The 22,962-nt window shown below is 41.6% G+C and overlaps 1 protein-coding gene across 3 annotated transcripts in view; it reads right to left on the bottom strand.

The window, feature by feature from the left end:
* CTNNA3 (catenin alpha 3) overlaps positions 1–22,962 on the bottom strand; it is a 1,220,185-nt gene that overhangs the window by 343,498 nt on the left and 853,725 nt on the right. The window contains exon 12 of one of the 3 annotated variants that reach the window (XM_070752168.1): positions 7,559–8,001. The exons of the other annotated variants lie outside the window; for them this stretch is intronic. Within the exon in view, the coding sequence (XP_070608269.1) occupies positions 7,760–8,001 (242 nt within the window). The 3' untranslated portion in view covers positions 7,559–7,759. Of the gene's footprint in view, positions 1–7,558; positions 8,002–22,962 lie in introns of those variants that run through there. 3 annotated transcript variants of the gene reach the window in all.

The raw sequence follows: 22,962 nt of genomic DNA on the forward strand, positions 1-22,962 counted from the left end.
TATTAGCATATTTACAATACCTGCAGATATTATCTATCACTATTCTTACATGTTATATTGTTCAATCTTTTAGAAAAAAAAAAAACCATTTTAAAAGTACTTAATATGACTATAGTACAAACCTTCATTGTGTGCACGGATAGTATTAGGGCCAATCCCGGATGATTAATATACTTTTCATCCAAGATCCAGTTTATTGCCACTTTCATCATCCCAAAATGAGAATATGCCAACTAGCTTTCAGACTGGCATCTAGTTCAATATTTCTCTCTCACCTAAATCATTTATTTAAAATTGTGTTGGAACAGTGTTCAGACTGACATGAAACTGATAAAAATGCTGCGCACATTTTCCTTCATTAATCTCATTGAAGCTCTCCACTGCATTAGTAAAATAATAACATATGTCCAAATACAAGAAAATGTCTATGGCCTGCAGCTTTTCACTAAAGCGAAAATCAAACAGAGCAACAATAAACAAAACGCTATCCGTAAAAACCATGCATCACAAGAATATCTATGAAAGTAAAAGATATAAACTATATACTATAAACTATATACTGATATACTTCAGAAGAGAAGGATTTAGGGGTAGTGATTTCTGACAGTCTCAAAATGGGTGAGCAGTGTGGTCGGGCAGTAGGAAAAGCAAGTAGGATGCTTGGCTGCATAGCTAGAGGTATAACAAGCAGGAAGAGGGAGATTGTGATCCCCTTATATAGAGCGCTGGTGAGACCACATTTGGAATACTGTGTTCAGTTCTGGAGACCTCACCTACAAAAAGATATTGACAAAATTGAACGGGTCCAAAGACGGGCTACAACAATGGTGGAAGGTCTTAAGCATAAAACGTATCAGGAAAGACTTAATGAACTCAATCTGTATAGTCTGGAGGACAGAAGGAAAAGGGGGACCGTGATCAAAACATTTAAATATGTTAAAGGGTTAAATAAGGTTCAGGAGGGAAGTGTTTTTAATAGGAAAGTGAACACAAGAACAAGGGGACACAATCTGAAGTTAGTTGGGGGAAAGATCAAAAGCAACGTGAGAAAATATTATTTCACTGAAAGAGTAGTAGATCCTTGGAACAAACTTCCAGCAGACGTGGTTGGTAAATCCACAGTAACTGAATTTAAACATGCCTGGGATAAACATATATCCATTGTAAGATAAAATACAGAAAATAGTATAAGGGCAGACTAGATGGACCATGAGGTCTTTTTCTGCCGTCAGTCTTCTATGTTTTCTATGTTTCTATAAAGACAAAGGCTACTCTGATCGTAATTGCGCCAGATGTGGAATAAGAATGTGGACACAGAGAGCTGGAAGTAATGAGTCACTTTATTAATTAACAAAATTAATTAAACTGATTATTAACTAATAATAGAGAGTAGAGTAGATAGTAGAGGCCAATCAGAAAACGGGGTGGAAATTCTTGATGGTAAACCTTCCTGGGCAACTATGGGTGTAGCTCCTTTCCGATCAAGGTGAGGGGACAAACCCATCACCATGTTCTAAGCCACGCCCACAAAACATGGGGAGGGCTCACCGTCTAATCCCCATCACCTCGAGGTTCGACTACTGTAATGCTCTCTACATGGGGCTACCTTTGAAGAATGTTCGGAAACTTCAGATCTTGCAGAATGCAGCTGCGAGAGCAGTCATGGGCTTCCCTAGGTATGCCCATGTTACACCAACACTCCGCAGTCTGCATTGGTTGTCGATCAATTTCCAATCACAATTCAAAGTGTTGGTTATGACCTTTAAAGCCCTTCATGGAATTGGACCAGAATATCTCCGAGACCGCCTTCTGCCACACGAATCCCAGCAACCGATTAGGTCCCACAGAGTTGGTTTTCTCCGGGTCCCGTCAACTAAACAATGTCGGTTGGCGGGCCCCAGGGGAAGAGCCTTCTCTGTGGTGGCCCCAACTCTCTGGAACCAGCTCCCCCCAGAGATTAGAACTGCCCCTACCCCCCTTGCCTTTCGTAAACTCCTTAAAACCCACCTTTGTCATCAGGCATGGGGGAACTGAAATATGTATGGTATGCTTGCATGTATGTCTGCTTAATAATGGGGTTTTTTAAATATCTTAAATTGTAAATTATTAGATTTGTTATGAACTGTTTTTATTGTGTTGTGAGCCGCCCCGAGTATACGGAGAGGGGCGGTATACAAATCTAATAAACATAAACAAACAAACACACATCAGAGAATAGGGTTAGGTGAGTTCCGAGGGCATCCTTCCTCCATTTGCTCAGGCAGTTCCTGGAGAGGGTCCACCCATCACCTTCCAAAAGGTGCCCTCAAGCAAAACGCACAGTTGCTGCTACTGCTGCCCATTTCTGCCCTTTACCTACCAAACCCCAGTGAACAAAGGGATAAACCAATTATAACCAGATTGAAATTAATCTGTGCCGTATCCCATAACCAGTCCAACCTCACTCTCCAGAGTGAAGTAGGTTGCAGCAAAGGTTGAAACCGTAAAAAATCAGCCACTGAAAGGTGACCCCTAGAAGCACAGTGCAAAATAGAGGAGGGTGAGCAGGTGTTCGCTCTTTGCTGAGAAGAGCCAGGGCGAAAAGGAAAAGCCTCCGCTGTGAAGCCCTATTTATACGGCTCGCAATCCATGCCCCCTGCTCTCCGGAAGCCTCGAGAGAACATCGAGGCTGTTCTGGTTTCTGGTAGAAATTTAGCAATTACAAATACAGTGGTACCTCATCTTACGAACGCCTCTTCTAATGAACTTTTCAAGATACGAACCCGGTGTTTAAGATTTTTTTGCCTCTTCTTCCGAACTATTTTCACCTTACGAACCCAAGCAGCTGCTGCTGGGATGAAGGGGTTTCTTTTTTTCCCCCTTTTTTGAAGAAAGAAAAGGGAGGGGCAGCTTGGGGGAGGAAATTTTTTCCAGAGAACAACGTGCTTGCAAAGGAACTGAAAGGGTGTCATTTGAAGAAAGAAAAGGGAGGGGCGCCCCCTTGCCTTTCTTCCTTCCCTCTCACCCTTTAGCCTAGCCTTGCTTCTTCCACCCACCCCCTTTAGCTGCTCCTCCCTGCCCTCTGTTCGCCTCCCTTCTAAAGTTTGGGATTTTCCTGAAGGATTTGCACGCATCATTTGCTTTTACATTGATTCCTATGGGAAACATTGTTTCATCTTACGAACTTTTCACCTTACGAACCTCCTCCTGGAACCAATTAAGTTCGTATGATGAGGTACCACTGTAACTCTAATTTCATGAATAAAGAAACTCTATTTATTTCTCTGCTCTCCTGTAATTCAAACACATTCCATACAGCACTCGGTCCATTATCTCTCTCTTAGCTGCATTTCTCACATTCCTCCTTCTGCTTCACTTAAACAAGATTTATTTTCCTAACAGCATAACTTTGAAAAACAGTAGCACTGACTGATAACAATACAAAATACTTTGGCTTACTTTAGCGTGGCAAAAACACATCCATTTTTCCTTTCGGCAACGTTGAAACTCCACCCTTCTTCTCCACTGGCCCCCTGACATGCCAAATACATCACTACAATATTTAACCCATTCCTCTCCTTAATATCTTCTTCCAGACCTCTGCTCTCTACATTTTTGGGTCCTTCTGAATTTAGGGTTAACCCAGCGAGCGTCTGATTCTCCCTCACTAGATCCTGAACTCATAGCCCCATCCTGTGGCTGGCCTCCCACCTGTTCTACTACCTGTAACCTCAGGCCCCCCACTAATTCATAAACACTATCTGAATCCGAGTCCTCAATATCTTCATCCTCCTCCAACTGATCAGGAGTATGTACAACAGAGACCGAAGGGAGAACTCACAAGATCTCCCCCACCATGCCAATGTCCACACCCGGAGCCACTTTCCACCAGCCCCGGTGAAACTTTCAATTGTATACATACCTACTATACATACCTACTTAGCAATAGCAATGGCACTTAGACTTATATACTGTTTTACAGCCCTCTCCAAGCATTTAACGAGTCAGCATATTGCCTCCAACAATCTGGCTCCTCATTTTACCCATCTCGGAAGGATGGAAGACTGAGTCAACCTTGAGCAGCAAACCAAACTTCAGCTAGCGGTCAGCTGAAGTAGCCTGCGGTACTGCACTCTAACCACTGTGCCCCCTCAACTTAGAAACATTACAACAGTAAGTTGCTTCAAAGTCTGTATCTATAGACATATAAAAAGCATGCTTTAATTCTGTTGGTCTTTAGAAGCAAAAATAGCAGTTTAATATTTACATATAGTTTGTCTAGCTCTCTTAATTCTTTGCTTACTTTGAAAAAAGGACCAAATAGAGACACCAACAAGCAACACTTGAGACTCCCCCCCCCCCATTTTACTCTTTTCAGACAGAGACTTCCAACATACAGGATAAACACCCAGAATGGGACAAGAACTCCTGATCTATCATTATTTGCTCACAATCCCCTGGAGATTTTAAATCACCCCAGAGCAATTACCATTATATACTAGCATTTTCTTGCTCGTTAGAATAGGAGAGGAATCTCATTAATGTCCTCTTTGTTTGTTTGTTTGTTTGTTTGTTTGTTTGTTTGTTTATTTATTGTTAAGAGTTGGAAGGGACCATGCGGGTCATCAAGTCCAACCACCTGCCTAAGCAGGAACCCTATAGCATCCCAGCCAAATGGCAGTCCAATTTCCTCTTAAAAATGTCCAGAGTATTGGAGTTCAAAATGTCCGCTGGTAGGTTGTTCCACTGGTTGATCGTTCTGACCGTCAGGAAGTTCTTCCTTATTTCCAGGTTGAACCTCTCCTTGGTCAGCTTCCAGCCGTTGTTCCTCGTCCGGCCCTCCGGTGCCCTGGAGAATAAAGTGATCCCCTCCTCTCTGTGGCAACCCCTCGTATACCTGTAGACTGCTATCATGTCCACTCTGGCCCTCCTTTTCCCTAGGCTATCCATGCCCAGTTCCCGCAGTCTCTCTTCATAAGTCTTGGTTTCTAGTCCTCTGGATCATTTCGGTTGCTCTTTTCTGCACCTTATTATGCTTAGCATCAGGGAGTTTAATAAAAGTATCTCTTATCAATGATTAACTTGTACCGTGTGTGAGAGAGTGCATGCATGCTACAGAGAGGCAAAATAAAACATATCCAGATGGTTCCTTTTAAATTATCAAAGAAGAAAGCAGGACAGGAGAGTGAGGTTGAACAACAGAGCAAAATCTATTTTGAGAATTTAAGATTAATTTTTGAGAATCTATTTTTAAGGGATCCAGTTCTCATTGCATTGAAATTCACTATCCCGAGCATAGTGGGAACATGTCAATCAAGACTCAAGTATTTTGAGTCCAGATTGCAGTGTTTTCACTCTCCTTTCAATTCAGCGAGAATTACATTCTGTAAAAAAATCAAAGAATTGTGTGAAACTGATACACAGCCTGAAGGACATGCTTAAATGATCTGAGGGGTATGTGTCAGAGTGAACTTCAGATATCAGCATTCAGTGTTGCTTATAAGGTTATGCCTACTGGGTATAAATGAAGGCCACCCACCCAAAGTCAAGATGTATTAATCCAACAGAAAAAGGACAGCTAGTTAGGAAAGACTAAGATGCAACTTTTGAAAAGCCAACCAGAAATGTAAATGGATAAGTCAAGTTGTCACGTATCCCACCAGCGGCTCAGTTTAGCAGTTTCATATTGAACTGAACACTCTGTCTGAGCTCTTTGGAGTCGCTCCAAGATTCTATGGGAATATAAAGGTAAAGGTTCCCCTGCACATGAGTGCTAGTTGTTTCTGGCTCTAAGGGGCAGTGCTCATCTCAGTTTCTAAGCTGAAGGGCCAGCACTATCTGAAGACGTCTCCATGGTCATGTGGCCAGCGCGACTCAGCACTGAAGGTACACCGAGCACTATTACCTTCCCATCAAAGTGGTCCCTATTTTTCTACTTGCATTTTTACAAGCTTTTGAATGGGTAGGGAATTGGAAGAAGCTGGGACAAGTAACAGGAGCTCACCCTGTTAGGTGGCACTAGGGATTCAAACTGCTGAACTGCCAAACTTCAGATCGGCAAGCTCAGCATCATAGTCACTGAGCCAATTGATCCCTATCTATCTATCTATCTATCTATCTATCTATCTATCTATCTATCTATCTATCTTCTGTATTTATGTATTTATGTATTTATATTATTTTATTTTATTTTATTTTATATTTTATTTTATTTTATTTTATTTTATTATTTTATTTTATTTTATTTTATTTTATTTTATTTTATTTTATTTTATTATTTTATTTTATTTTATTTTATTTTATTATTTTATTTTATTTTATTTATTTATTTTATTTTATTTTATTTTATTTTATTTTATTTTATTATTTTTATGCCATCCCTCTCCGGGGATATAAGACCGATTGATTGATTGATTGATTGATGGATTGATTGATTGATTGTTATGCCGTCCTTCTTAGACTCAGGGCGGCTTACAACATGTTAGCAGTAGCACTTTTTAACAGAGCCAGCATATTGCCCCCACAATCTGGGTCCTCATTTTACCCACCTCGGAAGGATGGAAGTTTGAAGAAGAGAATGGACTGCCATCTATCAGAAAAAGTGTAGGGTCTGCTTGGGCAGGGGTTGGACTAGATAACTTACAAGGTTCCTTCCAACTCTGTTAATCTGTATCTGTAATATTCCCAGTAATGATTTCAAAGTAGACATGTTTGTTTATGTGCCCGAAAATACTTTTATAAGGTTATGCAGATATTCAATTACTGTTCTCCTGTAGCCCACTAAAGTTGTCAAACTACACTGGCTACGTAAGAGTTGTGACACCATTTATTCTACTCTTTTAAAAATCACATGATCTGTCTTATTTAACTCACACTGTGGAGAGGTAGAAGGAGAAAATACAGGAACTACTTTGGAGAGAAATGTTGGCCAGTGTTTCATGGGAAACTGATTGCTCTCCTACAGTGAAATGCTCACCCATTATGCTTCTTTAACAGCTTCTCCAGAAAGGTTGCTATTACTTGATCCATGGCCATTCACATTTAACGCTCCACAAGGTAAAGAAAATTGCAGGAGAATCTCTGCTCCAGTGATGGCCAACTTTCTGTGTAACTTACAAACGTGTTTCAAATATATGTCCCAGTATTATTTCCTTGAGATTTGTAAGCAGAGGTATGGCCCATTCAAAAATTGTTTCACTTCTCTCTGTCTAGTGCAGGGGATCTGCAACCTACCGCTACTGCTGCAGTTCCCTGTTGCTCAAAATATGCAACTCCCGCCAGCACATGATTTATTGAGTTTTCCTACCCATCTTTTTTTTTTCCTGAGTTCAAATTGTTTTTGTTGCATGCAGAAATAAAAAAAAATGTATTTTCTCTGTAGCAGGTCATTGATTTCATAAATGCAAGACACTTGTACATAGAATAAAGGTAAAAAAAAATGATATATGCAATGTGAAATGATCCGAGTAAACGGCTTTGAGTTGAAACGCTTTATTCTTTCACAGAGAAACAACAGCCGCGGCTTACTTTCACTGCCGAATGCAATCTGACAGGAGACGCGTAAGCCCGGTAGCACAGGAAAACTTTCGCCCGGCAACAAGCGACGCCTGACAGCTCTTTAGTTTGGCGCCCAAAGCCCAGCGGCCAATCAGAGGTAAGTAAACAGTCCTGTCTGACTCTAATGACTTTGCTTAACAATAACTCTTTAACTAATTTCCCTGGTAACAGAAACTTCTGGATTTAACATCCCTCCCCCTTCTGGTTGATTTATTACAGATGTTCACTCAGATAAATATGTAATAAATTCGTCCAAACGGGCTGGTCTTCTGGGTGCCCGCTCAGACCTTCGTGGGTCTTGGAGGACCTGGGTATCCACCGATGAAGATGGCTCTTCCGGATGAGACTGTCCAGCACCCCCATGGCTGGAGCCTTGCGGAGCTGCAGCTGCGCTGGCTTGACTAGTAAATCCAGGTAAGTCCCAGTCTATTTGTTCCTGGTTCCTAGTAGGTCTTGAGTAATTTCCTGTGGGGTGTGAAGGAGGAGAGGCCCCATTACTTATGGCAGCCATATTGTCCCTTATACTGGCAGATGCCAATCTCCCTCTAATGTGATCTATGTGCCTCTTCCAGAGGCGGCCATCACTTAGGGCAATTGTATAGGTTTTTGGACCTGTTTGTTCTGTGACTATTCCACTCTCCCACAATGTGCCCTTATCAAAATTTTTAACATACACATTTTGACCGATACATACCGAGCGTTCCGGAGTGGTGACATTTACCGTTTTTAACTGGACATAGGCTGGGTGCAGCCTATCCAAAGGTGACCTTAACTTCCTCCCCATCAGTAATTCAGCCGGGCTTCTATTTGTAGTCATACTTGGTGTGATATGTTGCATTAGAAGGAAAGTGTCCAGTCTGCCTTGAATTTCCCCTGGGGATGATCTTTTGATGGCCTCTTTGGCCACTCGGACATACCTTTCAGCCATCCCATTAGCCCACGCTGCGTGGACTGAGACCAAAGCATGTTTCACCCCCAACCCGGCGAGGAACATTTCAAACTCCTTGGAAGTAAATTGGGGCCCATTATCCGATACCAGAACATCTGGACACCCATGTGTCGCAAACAATTTCCGTAACACCTTTGACACTGATGTTGTTGTAGTGGACCCTAGTAACAGTATCTCCAACCACTTGGAGTATGCATCCACCACTATTAAGAACATGTTATTGTTCACTGGCCCCGCTAGGTCGATATGTATTCTTGACCAAGGGCCCCTAGGGGTGTCCCACTGTGCAGGGGTGGTTTTGGGAGGATTTGGTCTGGTCTCCTGACAGGACTTACATGTAGCAACCCAGTCCTCTATAGCCCTGTCCAGCCCTGGCCACCATAAATACCCCCTAGCCAAGGCCTTCATCCTGACCACCCCGGGGTGTCCTTGATGCAGCAGCTGCATCACTTGAGGCCTTAGGGAATGGGGGATGACTACCCTATCACCCCACAACACACATTCATGCATAACTGACAGTTCTAGCCGTTTTGTCTTAAACTCACCTACTATTGGGTCATCCCCATTGGCTGGCCATCCTTTTAGAATATAGTGAAGGACTCTTCCTAAGACAGGGTCAAGTTTTGTTTCCTTGGCTACCTCTGCTGCTGTCACGAGGGATGGAGTGCCTATGTCTATTAAGAGGACATCTCCAGCAGGGGCTGGGTCTACCACCTGCTGACCCAATGGGCAGCGGCTCAAGGCATCGGCATGATTAATTTGAGAGCCACCTTTATGCACTAGAATATAATCATAGCCAGCTAAAAATATAGCCCACCTGGACATGCGGGGGGACATGAATGGAGGGGTAGGTTTCCCAGTGGCTAATAATCCCAGCAACGGTTTGTGGTCAGTAATCAATTGGAAAGGGCGGCCCAACAAATAATTATGGAATTTTTTAACGCCGGCAACCAAAGCTAAAGCTTCTCTATCAATTTGGGCATAATTTCGTTCAGCCTGGGATAAGGTCCTTGAAAAGTAAGCTATAGGTGCCTCCTGACCATTTGGTAATAAATGGGCTAGGACAGATCCCACCCCGTATGGCGAAGCGTCGCATGTGAGTCTGAGGGGTAATGTGGGACTATATTGCACGACTACACTTTGGGAAGTCAGGAGTTGTTTGACAGCAGTGAAAGATGCCTGTTCAGTATCTCCCCATTGCCATTGCGCCCCCTTGTGGAGAAGTCTATGAAGCGGCTCAGCTGCAGAGGCTTTATGCTTCAGAAAAACTGAGTAGAAATTCAATAACCCTAAAAAGGCTTGCAGCTCTGCTTTACAAGTGGGGGCAGGTGCATCTCTAATGGCCCTAATTTTGTCATCTGTGGGATGAATTCCTGCTGCATCGATTTTGAATCCTAGGAAATCTACAGATGGAGTTCCCCATACACACTTGTCAGGGTTCAGCCTCAGCCCTTTTGATTGTAACCTGGTCAACACCTGTCGGATTCTAGAGTGTAATTGGTCCCTTGTGTCCCCACAAATTAGAATATCATCGAAGTAAGGGACGACCCCTTTAAGCCCCCATAACAAGCGTTCCATTAGTCTCTGGAAAATACCTGGGGCTACACTAATGCCAAATTGCAGGCGTGTGCACCTGAAGGCACCTCTGTGGGTAACTATTGTCTGGGCTAAAGAAGTGGCTTCATCTACAGGAAGCTGTAGGTATGCCTGGGCAAGGTCCAGCCTTGCAAAGACCTTCCCAGACCCTAAAGTGTGCAGCAAGTGCTGCACAACTGGAATTGGATAAGAGTTGTGCTGTAATGCCTTATTCAAAGTGGATTTGTAATCAGCACACACACGCAGAGATCCATCAGGTTTAAGGGGGGTTACAATAGGTGTCTCCCAGGGAGCGTGCTCAATAGGAACCAAAATGCCTTGGGATTGGAGTTTGTCCAATTGGGCATCTAATTTGTCAAGCAAGGGCAGAGGTACCCTCCGAGGCTTCAATCTCAAGGGGGGAATGGCTGGGTCTAAGGAGAAGGAGATTGGGGGTCCCTTATATGTTCCCAACCCTGGTTTAAAGACATCTGGAAATTCTTTCACAAAATCAGGTGTGTTAGGTGCAAAAATTTTGTGGACACCGGTGATGGCTAATCCTAGGGGAGCCATCCAATTCAAACCCAACAAAGAATGATTGGCCCCGTCCACGATTAATAGGGGCAACCTATGGTGCACATTTTTAAAAGTGATAGGGACGCTAGTAGTACCCAACACACTAATTGGGTGTCCCTGAAAGTCTTTGATAACAATATCTGATGGCAGCAAAGAGTCTCGAGACACATCAGGTAAATAAAGTCTTAGTTTGTGCCACGGCATCAAAGTATATTTGGAGCCCGTATCCAGCTCCATGTGGCAGGGATGTTGATTTAATAGGAGAGGGACAACAATTTTATTAAGGGGAGAAGGAGTAGCTGCAGAAGCAGGGCTTGCAAGGTTACCTCGGTTGGACCACGGTCTCCTATTTCCCCGTCCTTGTTGTCGGAATGGCCGGTAGGAACGCTGGGCAGGGAACGTTGGCAGCAGGTCTTGGTTCCCTGAGTTGTCATCAGGCAGGGCGGCACAGCATACAGCAGCGATGTGGCCTCGTTTGTCGCAGCGGCGGCAGAAGGCGTCCTTGAAGGGACATCTAGAACGTGCATGTTGACCTCGGCAGCCAGCACAAGCAGGGAAGTTTTGGCGGAGTTGCCGGTTAGGGGGTCCCCGAATCAGGCAGCAGTCGTCGTCCTGGGCATCAAAGTCAGCGGTGTAGTAGTCCAAAGAAGAGTTGACTTGTGCGCGAGGATGTGCAGTGAGTTTGCATACCGTTGACAGCTTGTCATTCGATTTCAATTCAGCGGCAGCAGACTCTGCCACTTCAGCCGTCTGGGCAGCTTTGATCACATCTTGCAGGGTAGAATCTTCCGTTGCTAATAGCTTATTTCGGATGGAGACATTCTTCATTCCGAAGATAATGGCATCTGTCAACCTCGCCTCAGGGTTATCAAATTGACATTTTGCCAATATGGTCCTGAGGCGAGTTGCGAACTGATTAATTGTTTTCCCTTCGGCTTGGGCCGTGCGGGAAAACTGGTGTCGGTAAACCCTAGCGGGCTTAGTTGGTTTGAAATGAGAGGCTAATTTCTCTTTCAGAATTTGCCAAGAGACGGAATTGGCAGGCTCTGGGTCTGTCAGGGTGCCCGCCAGCTCAAAAATTTGAGTGCCGCAATAGTTTAGGAATAAAGCTCTTTTGCGGCTGTCAGTGGCATCTTGCATGCCGGCTGCTTCCAAAAAAATTTCAAATTTTGCCATATAGGCAGGCCAGGTTGACCGTTCAGGGTCAAAAAGCTCTGGCGGCTGAATGATTGACGGGGTAGACATAATGATTTAAGGAGAAAAAGCAGTCCTCAAGACCCTCATCGCCAATGAAATGATCCGAGTAAACGGCTTTGAGTTGAACCGCTTTATTCTTTCACAGAGAAACAACAGCCGCGGCTTACTTTCACTGCCGAATGCAATCTGACAGGAGACGCGTAAGCCCGGTAGCACAGGAAAACTTTCGCCCGGCAACAAGCGACGCCTGACAGCTCTTTAGTTTGGCGCCCAAAGCCCAGCGGCCAATCAGAGGTAAGTAAACAGTCCTGTCTGACTCTAATGACTTTGCTTAACAATAACTCTTTAACTAATTTCCCTGGTAACAGAAACTTCTGGATTTAACACAATGTTATCTTCATTTTAGATGCCAAAAGGGTTTTGTGGCTCCTGGTGTTTTCTTTTCTGTGGCAAATGGGTCCAAACCGCTCTCTGAGTTTTTAACATCTGGTCTAGTGAGAACTAGGGATTGATAAGCCCCTCATCATTTTTTACAAATCAAGAATTGTTTTCTCTAATAAAGATAATAATGATGGTGATAATGATGTTATGCATTCAGTTCTGTCTGACCCCTGGTGATTCTACTAGCCAAGTTTCTCCACATCTTCCTATCTTGGGTTTTGAATTTTTCTATGCTCTGGCTGGTATCAGCTTGATGGCGTCCAACCACCATGTGCTTTGATGGCCTGGTTTCCCTTTACTGCTAACTCTTGTAAATGTGCTTTCCCCACCATGACATAGCCAAAGTCAGTGAGACGTGGTTACATGATTTTTCCTTCCAATGACATTTATTTATTTATTTATTTATTTATTTGTTTGTTTGTTTGTTTGTTTGTTTGTTTGCTTGTTTGTTTGTTTGTCCAATACACAAATACATAGGAAGAAAAATAGACATTTAGTAATATATATAAGGGTAAAGTGAACTTAGAGGAGAGGATATATGAAAGAAAGAAAATATATATGATAAGTGAGAGAAAGGAAAGACAATTGGACAGGGGACGAAAGGCACACCAGTGCACTTATGTACGCCCCTTACTGACCTCCTAGGAACCTGGAGAGGTCAATCGTGGAGAGTCTAAGGGAGAAATGTTGGGGGTTAGGGGTTGACACAATTGAGTCCGGCAATGAGTTCCACGCTTTGATAACTCGATTGTTGAAATCATATTTTTTACAGTCAAGTTTGGAGCGGTTCGTATTAAGTTTCAATCTGTTGCATGCTCTTGTGTTGTTGCGGTTGAAGCTGAAGTAGTCATTGACTGGTAGGACGTTGCAGCATATGATCTTGTGGGCAATAGTCAAATCATGTTTTAGGCGCCGTAGTTCTAGGCTTTCTAGGCCCAGAATTGTTAGTCTATTTTCGTAGGATATTCTGTTTCGAGTGGAGGAGTGAAAGGCTATTCTGGTGAAATATCTTTGGACATTTTCAAGGTTGTTGATGTCTGAGATGTGTTATGGGTTCCACACAGATGAGCAGTAGTCTAGGATGGGTCTGGCAAAAGTTTTGTAGGCTCTTGTGAGTAGTGTGAGATTGCCTGAGCGTAGGATCAGGTTAACAACTCTAGAAGCTTTTTTGGCGATATTGTTGCAGTGGGCTTTAGCACTTAGGTCATTCGTGTCACGCTGTAGATTGACAGCCTCCAAAGACATTGAGAAACATCCAGTAGTTAGATAGTTAACTCTGTTTATTAATGTAGCTCCTCCTTTGTGATGTAACTGCTTTGCTCACATCCTCCTCCTTCAAGGAAGAGAAGTAATTAAGCCAACATTGCGTTTTACATTCTCTAGCAATGTAGATGTCCATTTTATGTCTCTTAAGACAAACTTTATTTTTTCTACTTTTCTAATAAAAGTTTAGTTCATTCGAACATGCTTTGTTTGTACTTTAATAGCCATCTCCTCCGGAAGGTCCTGGCTCAGTCCTAGCGGGCTGGGCACCTTGCAAAGGTAAGGGCCCTCTGATCCAACATGGTAAGCAGAGGACGGTCGACTATTAAACAAACAGACGCTTACTCTCCGTAAGCTCACTGGCTGTTCTCCAGATGCCAGCCAAAAGAAAGAAAAATCCCCTCACGCAAAGTTACGTTGATTCAATTTCCAGCCAGCAGTTAGCTGAGCTCAAAGATATCATCCGTGTCACGGAGAAAAAAAGGGAATGCATCATGTCTTTGCAACATGAGACGGAACTTTCTGAAGCTGGCGAATCTCAACAAATCGTAAGTCACTCTTATCTCATTGATGATGCGGTTGGGATTCGGGAAGAAGAAATTAAATCTGTCACAGGGCTTCCCACAGGCAGTATTTCAAATCAGCCCAGCGATGAGGAGATAGAAGAAGAAACTTTAACTCCCTCTCAAACTCTCCAGTCATCAGCTTTGCCCTCTAAGGTTTTTGCCAAGACAAAGCACTTTGACTATCCGGTCTCTCTCACTTCTGCTAGAATAAAGGGGACCACCTCTAATTTACAAAAAATTGAGGAAATAATGGAGAAGCTTGAGAAAGAAATTCACGAATTAGAGTCATTCTGTCTTCACTTTGATAATTTACCAACTATCAAAAATAATGTGCAGCGAGAATCTTACTTCAGTTACTTAGAAAAAGAAAATGAGGCTAGAACAGAATTAAGAGCATTGAAGAAACTCCAATTAAAGTTAATAACTGAGAAAATGGAGTCTGTGTCTCTGGCAGATGCCACGTATGCCCAGTCCCAGAAAGTTGATAGTGATGGAATGTACTCCTCCTATCCAGCTGAAGACAGACATGCGCAAAAGTGCCACGCTTCAGTGACTACCCATTTCTATCCTGCTGCACTGTCTCAAATAGAGCCTTTTCCAAAGGGAGAAGGGGGGGCAGAATTGCCCACAGAAAAAAAACCGGAACATCTGCCTTTTGCAGTTGGAAGCCGCGGGGGGGGGGGGTCAATTCACCCACTGCAGCAACTTACGCAACAGCGGCCACTAGTGGATGGTATGCCCAAAAGGCAAAAGTTTCTCCTGAAGCTAGTATGCATGAAGTGATTCATTATGATGCTAAATCTAATGTCTCTAGAGCTTCTCTAGCCGCACAAATGCAAAAGGATCCAGTTCCTCAAATTCCAGGTACTTCTGCTTCACCACAGAGACCTCCAGTCCTAACTCCACAGATGACAGCACAGTTTCCCCAGATGATTCCACCTTCAAGTTTGCCAGCAGGTGTTGGGGCCCAACCCCAACAACTGCAAGCAGTTCAGATGACTGCATCTACAAGGCAAACTATCACCTCTTCTGCATTGAAAGGTGAGTTCATGTTGATGTCAAATGGGCATAACTATAAGAAGTGGCTTCACAGGATTAATTTGCACCTACTGGCTCACGACATTGATGGGATTGCTTACAATCCCCCAGTAAGGCGCTGGACTGAACAAGAAAGAGAAGCTGACATAAAAGCAAAGCTACTCATTCTTATGAGCATGGACTCACAATTGTCAATGAGGTACACACCTGACATCACTTCTGCTGAGCTGTTAGAGTCACTTGACAGCATGTTTAGGCCAATATCAGATGAAGGCAACTACATCCTGATATCCAAGTTTAACAATACTAAACTTCCAACTGGGAATGAACTTGCTCCACACTTATCCAAGATGCTAACAATGCATAGAGATTTGGAGGAGAGAGGATATCGCTATGACAATAACCAAGTCAATGCTGCTATTGTAAATTCCCTTGGTTCCGAATGGAGGGAAGTCATTTACAAGTTTAATATACTTCCATTGGCCCAAAAGACCACACAAAGACTCTGTAACATGCTAACTGAAGAAGAAGAGCTGCTGCACACTAGCTTTAGGCCAATGTCAGCAGCATACAAACCTAGCTTGGCTAAGAGCGGTCAACAGAAAACCAGTACGCCGAAGTACCCACGCCAGAAACAACCTAAGAAGGATGACACTCGTAAGTCTGCTGATTTGCAAAGTGTTAAGTCTGGCGAATCTGACCCTCCACCATATCCAACTCAACCAAAGGGGGCACAGAAGAAAGGATCCCGAGGAAAGAGTTCTGGGACTGCAAAGTCAACTCCCAAAGACTCAAAAGATGAGAAACCTACTTATGTTAGTACTCTCCTCCTCAAAACTATTCCTGAGAAGAGTCCACTCTATGACATACATCAGTTATGGACCCTAGACAGCGGAGCAGCGGTGCACGTCACGTACCGGAAGGAATCCTTCACTGAGCTACACCAGACAGATGTCAAAGAGGTGTTTGGATTTGCAGATCAACTCTCCAAAGTGGAAGGAAAAGGAAAAGTCTACGTCAAAGAACTGGACTGCCAAATATCAGATGTTTTCTACGTTCCAACTGCCAAGAACAACATTCTTAGTGTGTATTGCCTGAGAGAAGAATTAAAGACTGTAGTAACCCATGAACTCACAGAGACTCACATTATCAAGGATGGCAAAATTCTTGCTACTGCCATTCCCATCAGAGGTGTTTTTTATTTAAAACCTAAACCTCCGACTAAAGGTAGTGTAAGTATAAGCGTTCCAATGGGCGAAAGCACAGGTCCAGAGAGCAAACCTGGTGCAACTACTAGTTCAGAGGCTTCTAAAGCCAATGAAACCCCTGAGGTTCCTAATACTGTTACAAATGTTAAACATGTATTAACAAATAAATATTTTCATTCCAGGTGCATTCACAGATGGCATCGTCGCTTGGGGCATGCTTCTTACCCCGTCTTAGCAAAGATGTCTGAATATTTTGATGGTTTCAAAATTGATGGGACTTGCCAAGTTTATTTAGACTGTAAAGTTTGTAACACAGCCAAGTCCAAAAATTCACCCATACCTAAGGTTGCTCTTCGATTGTCTTCACGCATTTTTGAATTGGTCCACACTGACGTTGTCGGTCCATTTCAGCCTATTGTTGGTAAACATAAGTATTTCTTAACTGTAGTTGACAGTTACTCACGATTTGGCTATGTTTTTCTATTAAAGCAAAAATCTGAGGCGTTTGAGGTCTTTAAAGATTTTGCTGCAGAGATACTCACCCAACACGACGTCTGGATCAAGTGAATTTAAAGTGACCGTGGAGGCGAATTCATGTCGCAACAGTTCCAAGGATGGATGGCCAGGAATGGAATCTGCCAGCAGACCTCAGCACCCGCGACTCCTGCTCACAATGGTATTTGTGAAGGCCGTAACGGGATTCTGCAGACGATGTTTCATTGTCTCCTTGAGGATGCGGACTTGGACTTTTCATACTGGGGTGAAGCAGTAAGGTATGCTAATTACATTGTTAACAGAACATGGAGTAGCGTCATACAAGACACTCCTTATCACTTGCTTCATGCCAAGAAGCCTGATGTCCAAAACATCTACATTTTTGGTTGTTATGCCACTGTTAACATTCCTCTTGAACAAAGAAGGAAAGGAGGTCCTGTGTCAGAAAGAATGAGAGTCATCGGCTTTGATGAAGTCTCCAAGTACCACAAATTTGCTGACTCTCATCACAGAGTCTATATTTCTAATTCAGCCAAATTTGAGGAAGACACAAATTGGTCCAGTATACATAGCAATGATACTTCAGTTTATTTTCCTAAGGAAGGTGTGGCGATCCCTGATGCTCAGGCAGCTGTGCCAGATATTCCTGATGTTCCAGATGATGAACAGCCTTCGACAGTCACAGAGGAAATCCCTGGCGATGAACTTGAAGGCGGAGATGATGGTGAAGGATGGACCAGCGTTCCAAGACGTTCAAAGAGAACCACTAAAGGAACTCCTCCAAAGAGATTTACACAGCAAGTATCTGAATCTCCTTTTCTTTTCATGTGTAATAATCTTACACTTCCACCTGATCATTTTCACCAGATCAAACTTTTGCCTGAATCTGAACAAGAAAAATGGTATGAGGCTATGGAACGCGAACTGGACTGTTTAAAGAAACTTAAGGTGTTCCAAAAGGTGAAGCCTCCTAACAAGAAAAAAGTCATTGGCACACGCTGGGTGTATAAAGTCAAACAAAAACCTAATGAAGGAAACCTGTATAAAGCTAGACTTGTAGCTCAAGGATTCTCTCAAGTTTATTCAGATGACTACACTGACACATTTTCACCCACAGTCAAAAATGAGAGTGTCAAGATTGCTCTAATCACTGCTATTGCTTTGGACTTAGAGGTTTTTCAGTTCGATGTAGAGACTGCCTATTTGAACGCTGATCTGAATGAAGAGATCTACGTCAAGGGTGCTCCCGAGTTCCAGGACCGAGAAGGTGAAGTCTGGTCTCTGAGCAAGTCTTTATACGGCCTCAAACAAAGTGCCCTTATGTGGTACAAGCTCTTAACCCAAAAGCTAAATTCAATGGGCTTTATTAAGTCCGTCCCTGATGAATGCGTGTTTACAAAAGGGCAAGGTAAGACTTATGAAATTGTTCTTGTTTATGTTGATGATATTGTTTACGTAGGTCCAAATGAAAGCACGAGTCAAACTTTTGCTAAGGGTCTTGAGAAACATTTCACCTTAAAAAGCCTAGGGCATATTAATGATTATCTAGGTGTACAGTTTGAGAAAACTGAGAATGGGTTCTCTCTTTCACAAGAAAGTAAGGTTGACCAGCTTTTGCAAAATTGTAACATGTCTGAGGCGCATACTTGTCGTTCTCCTATGCAGACTGATTTTTACAGGTTAACCCGAGAAGAGTATCCTGATTTCCAGAACAAAACGCTGTACCGGTCAGTGATTGGATCGCTATTGTACATCAGCAGTTGGACGAGACCTGACATCTCACTGAGTGTGAATCTACTGTCCAGATACGTTGGCAACGTGACCACGTTCCACTGGTCTTGCATAAAGAGACTGTTGAGATACATGAAGCTTACTAAGGACAAGAAGTTGTTCCTTGAGCCAAAACATGTTGAGTACCCTGAAGTGATTTGTTATGCAGATGCTGACTGGGCAAGTGACACAGAAACACGAAAAAGTACTTCTGGTTATATAATGTTTTTAAATGGTTGTCCTTTCTTTTGGAAAGTCAGGCAGCAGAAGTTTATTTCTTGCTCTTCAACTGAGGCTGAATATGCATGTGTTTCTGATTGCTGTAATGCGTTAACTTCTCTTTTTCCTCTCGTTGATAGTATTTGGAAAAGTCCAAAGAAACCAATTGTTCTTATGGAGGATAATGTTTCAGTCGCATATATTGCTGAAGCTGAATTTGTTGGAGCTCGTTCACGGCACATTGACATCCGGTATAGAAATACCAAAGAGAGTGTGAGAGAAGGATTCATCAAAATTCAGTATGTACCTACTACTGAGCAGATCGCTGACTTGCTGAATAAGCCGTTGCCAGCTGATCAACATGAATACCTCACCAACAAAATGTGCCTTAAGTGAATTGGTGCCTTGATGTCCTGATGTCCCTTATGTCTGTGATGACTGACAAAGAAGGGGTGTCACGCTGTAGATTGACAGCCTCCAAAGACATTGAAAAACTTCCAGTAGTTAGATAGTTAACTCTGTTTATTAATGTAGCTCCTCCTTTGTGATGTAACTGCTTTGCTCACATCCTCCTCCTTCAAGGAAGAGAAGTAATTAAGCCAACATTGCGTTTTACATTCTCTAGCAATGTAGATGTCCCATTTTATGTCTCTTAAGACAAACTTTATTTTTTCTACTTTTCTAATAAAAGTTTAGTTCATTCGAACATGCTTTGTTTGTACTTTAATAGCCATCTCCTCCGGACGGTCCTGGCTCAGTCCTAGCGGGCTGGGCACCTTGCAAAGGTAAGGGCCCTCTGATCCAACAATTCGATATTAGTATTCCAAGGTCTTTTACTGAGTGTGGGTTGGCAGTGAGAGATTGTTTATTCAGTTCGTATGTGCGGTGTTATCTCTGGTGTTATGTGCTCCATTACCTTTGAAGCTCCATTCAGGATTGGAAAGCTGAAATAAGACTGTAACCACAATTGCAGTTTCACCTAGTGATCATTTCACTCGACAACTGTTGCCAGTTCCAAAACCAGAAATGTATTTATTAGGAATAATCAGAGGTCAACACAGCAAAGAAGACTATTATTTAATAACACACATACTAACATCAGCAAGATTGGCATTCGCACAAAATTGGAAACAAGAAAAGACACCAAATGAAGAGATGGTGATCAAGAAAATGTTAGACTGTGCTAAACTAAGTAAATTATCGTATGAACTACAGGATAAACAAAATAAGAACTACTACAGAGTGTGGGAGAAACTGTATAACTGGATAGAAAAAAAACACAAGAAAAGGAATCAGTATTAAGGAAATATAATGTAAAAAAAACACGCAGAATTGTAAAATATTATTTATTATGCATATAGATAAGTATAAATGTTTAATGTTGTTTGTATGTTTGTTGATATAAAATAAAAATAATAATTTAAAAAAAGAAGGCTGTAACCACAGATGCAGTTTCACCTAGTGATTATTTCACTCAACAACTGTTGCCAGTTCCAAGTGCGGTTGCTAAAGAAGACTACATATACTGAAAATTGTTTGTTTGTTTGTTTGTTTGACTTCTATGCTGCCAAGTCCCAAGGGACTTTTTTAACTCTCCAAATTCCCGATCAAAGGTATTTCATACAGTCTGATCACAACCAATTCTTCCTTTTCTTCATTGGGTTTTGGGGCAGGGTTAATTCCTGTTGAGGTATTATTAAAAGCTTATTTGCTTCAATTCTTCATTTTTTAAATAAAATTGCTCCAACACATTTCTTTCTCTTTCTTTTTTCACCTGTTCTTTCTTCATAAATATTTTAAAGTAGAACAAGAAATACTGCCCTAAGCACTTTCCACCTTCTTGGCTTCTCCTTTTCTTCATGGTCTCATTGCAAGGAAACTGAATATTTCATTGAAAAGTGTCCGGAAACTTCAGATCGTGCAGAATGCAGCTGCGAGAGCAGTCATACGCTTCCCTAGGTATGCCCATGTTACACCAACACTCCGCAGTCTGCATTGGTTTCCGATCAATTTCCGGTCACAATTCAAAGTGTTGGTTATGACCTATAAAGCCCTTCATGGCATCGGACCAGAATATCTCTGAGACCGCCTTCTGCTGCACGAATCCCAGTGACCGATTAGGTCCCACAGAGTGGGCCTTCTCCAGGTCCCGTCAACTAAACAATGTCATTTGGCGGACCCCAGGGGAAGAGCCTTCTCTGTGGTGGCCCCGACTCTCTGGAACCAGCTTCCCCCAGAGATTAGAACTGCCCCTACCCTCCTTGCCTTTCGTAAACTCCTCAAAACCCACCTTTGTCATCAGGCATGGGGGAATTGAGATATCTCCCCCGGGCCTATACAATTTATGTATGGTATGTTTGTATGTATGTCTGCTTAATAATGGGGCTTTTTAAAATATTTTAAATTGTAAATTATTAGATTTGTTATGAACTGTTTTATTGTGTTGTGAGCTGCCCCGAGTCTACGGAGAGGGGCGGCATACAAATCTAAATAATAATAATAATAATAATAATAATAATAATAATAATAATAATATATTATTATATAATAATTATAATTATAGTTATAGTTATAGTTATAGTTATAGTTATAGTTATAGTTATAGTTATAGTTATAGTTATAGTTATAGTTATAGTTATAGTTATAGTTATAGTTATAGTTATAGTTATAGTTATAGTTATAGTTATAATTATAATTATAATTATAATTATAATTATAATAATTATTATTATAATTCAATAATCAATTATAATTATTGAAATTATTATAATTTCAAATTTATATTAATAAATATTAAATAAATAATACATTAATTTATATTAATAAATGTGAAAAGGTTACATGAATTCTTATCACCCAGTCAATTAGCCAATAAGCTTTCCACCTTCCTGGATGGGAATGATCTGTTAGCTTTTTCAGGAACCCCAATGAGCCTGAAGGAAATCCTTCCAGCCACCATTTCCTACTAGTCATTAATCAGCCAAGGCAAAGCTATTACTCTTCCCCAGCACTCTAAATTTACAAATGAGATTTGAACAGGAATCATACACAGCAGCTGAAAGTTTTTAAATATTCATGGTCTGCTTTTCAGAAACCTAGTTCATAGAAGGGATACTTGAAAAATATAAGAGATTACTTAGCGTTGCTATTCTTAGATTTTAAGGGACCAAAGGGAGACAGCATTTATCAGCAGCCTTAAGGTTATTTAATGCTAAAGACAGAGCTCAATGGGGCTAACTCTATATTTATAAGCATCACAATTCATTACTGAAGATCTACGTTTTTAACAATTATGCCATTCGTTGTATGTAGGCTATCCAATGGAGGTTTACATGTGGAGTTAGGATTGCAAATCATCAGGGTTATAATTTGGCAATGCGCCTTTAATAATTGGCTAAAATTATAAATCTCTGAAGGAAAGATTTGTAAAAAGAGGATCCTTCTAGAGCTAAAAAGCACATGATGTTGTCAGGCATGGGGGAATTGAGACTCTCCCTCCCACTAGGCTTATAAAATTTATGCATGGTATGTCAGTATGTATGATTGGTTTCTAAATTGGGGTTTTAAATTAACTTAAATATTAGATTTGTTTACATTGTATTATTATTGTTGTTAGCCGCCCGGAGTCTGCGGAGAGGGGCGGCAATCAAATCAAATCAAATCAAATCAAATCAAATCAAATCAAATCAAATCAAATCAAATCAAATCAAATCAAATCAAATCAAATCAAATCAAATCAAATCAAATCAAATCAAATCAAATCAAATCAAATCAAATCAAATCAAATCAAATCAAATCAAATCAAATCAAATCAAATCAAATCAAATCAAATCAAATCAAATCAAATCAAATCAAATCAAATCAAATCAAATCAACAAACAAACAAATAAAAATGTTACCAAAAGGTTGAGAGTTTGAAATAGTTTCTCTTTAATGATATTATGACTATAATGATGAAGCCGTTAAAGCCAAAATCTTTAACACATACTTCGGCTCAGTCTTTGTAAACAGCAATGGCTCCAATATTTCTTAGTCAAACCACAAATAATTACAACAATCTAACAAACATTGATTTTACAGAAGATAACATTGAAAAGGTATTACACAACCTAAAACCATCTCTGTCTAT

The sequence above is a fragment of the Erythrolamprus reginae genome, chromosome 5 (genome assembly GCF_031021105.1).
Source record: "Erythrolamprus reginae isolate rEryReg1 chromosome 5, rEryReg1.hap1, whole genome shotgun sequence".
Classification (NCBI taxonomy): domain Eukaryota; kingdom Metazoa; phylum Chordata; class Lepidosauria; order Squamata; family Dipsadidae; genus Erythrolamprus; species Erythrolamprus reginae.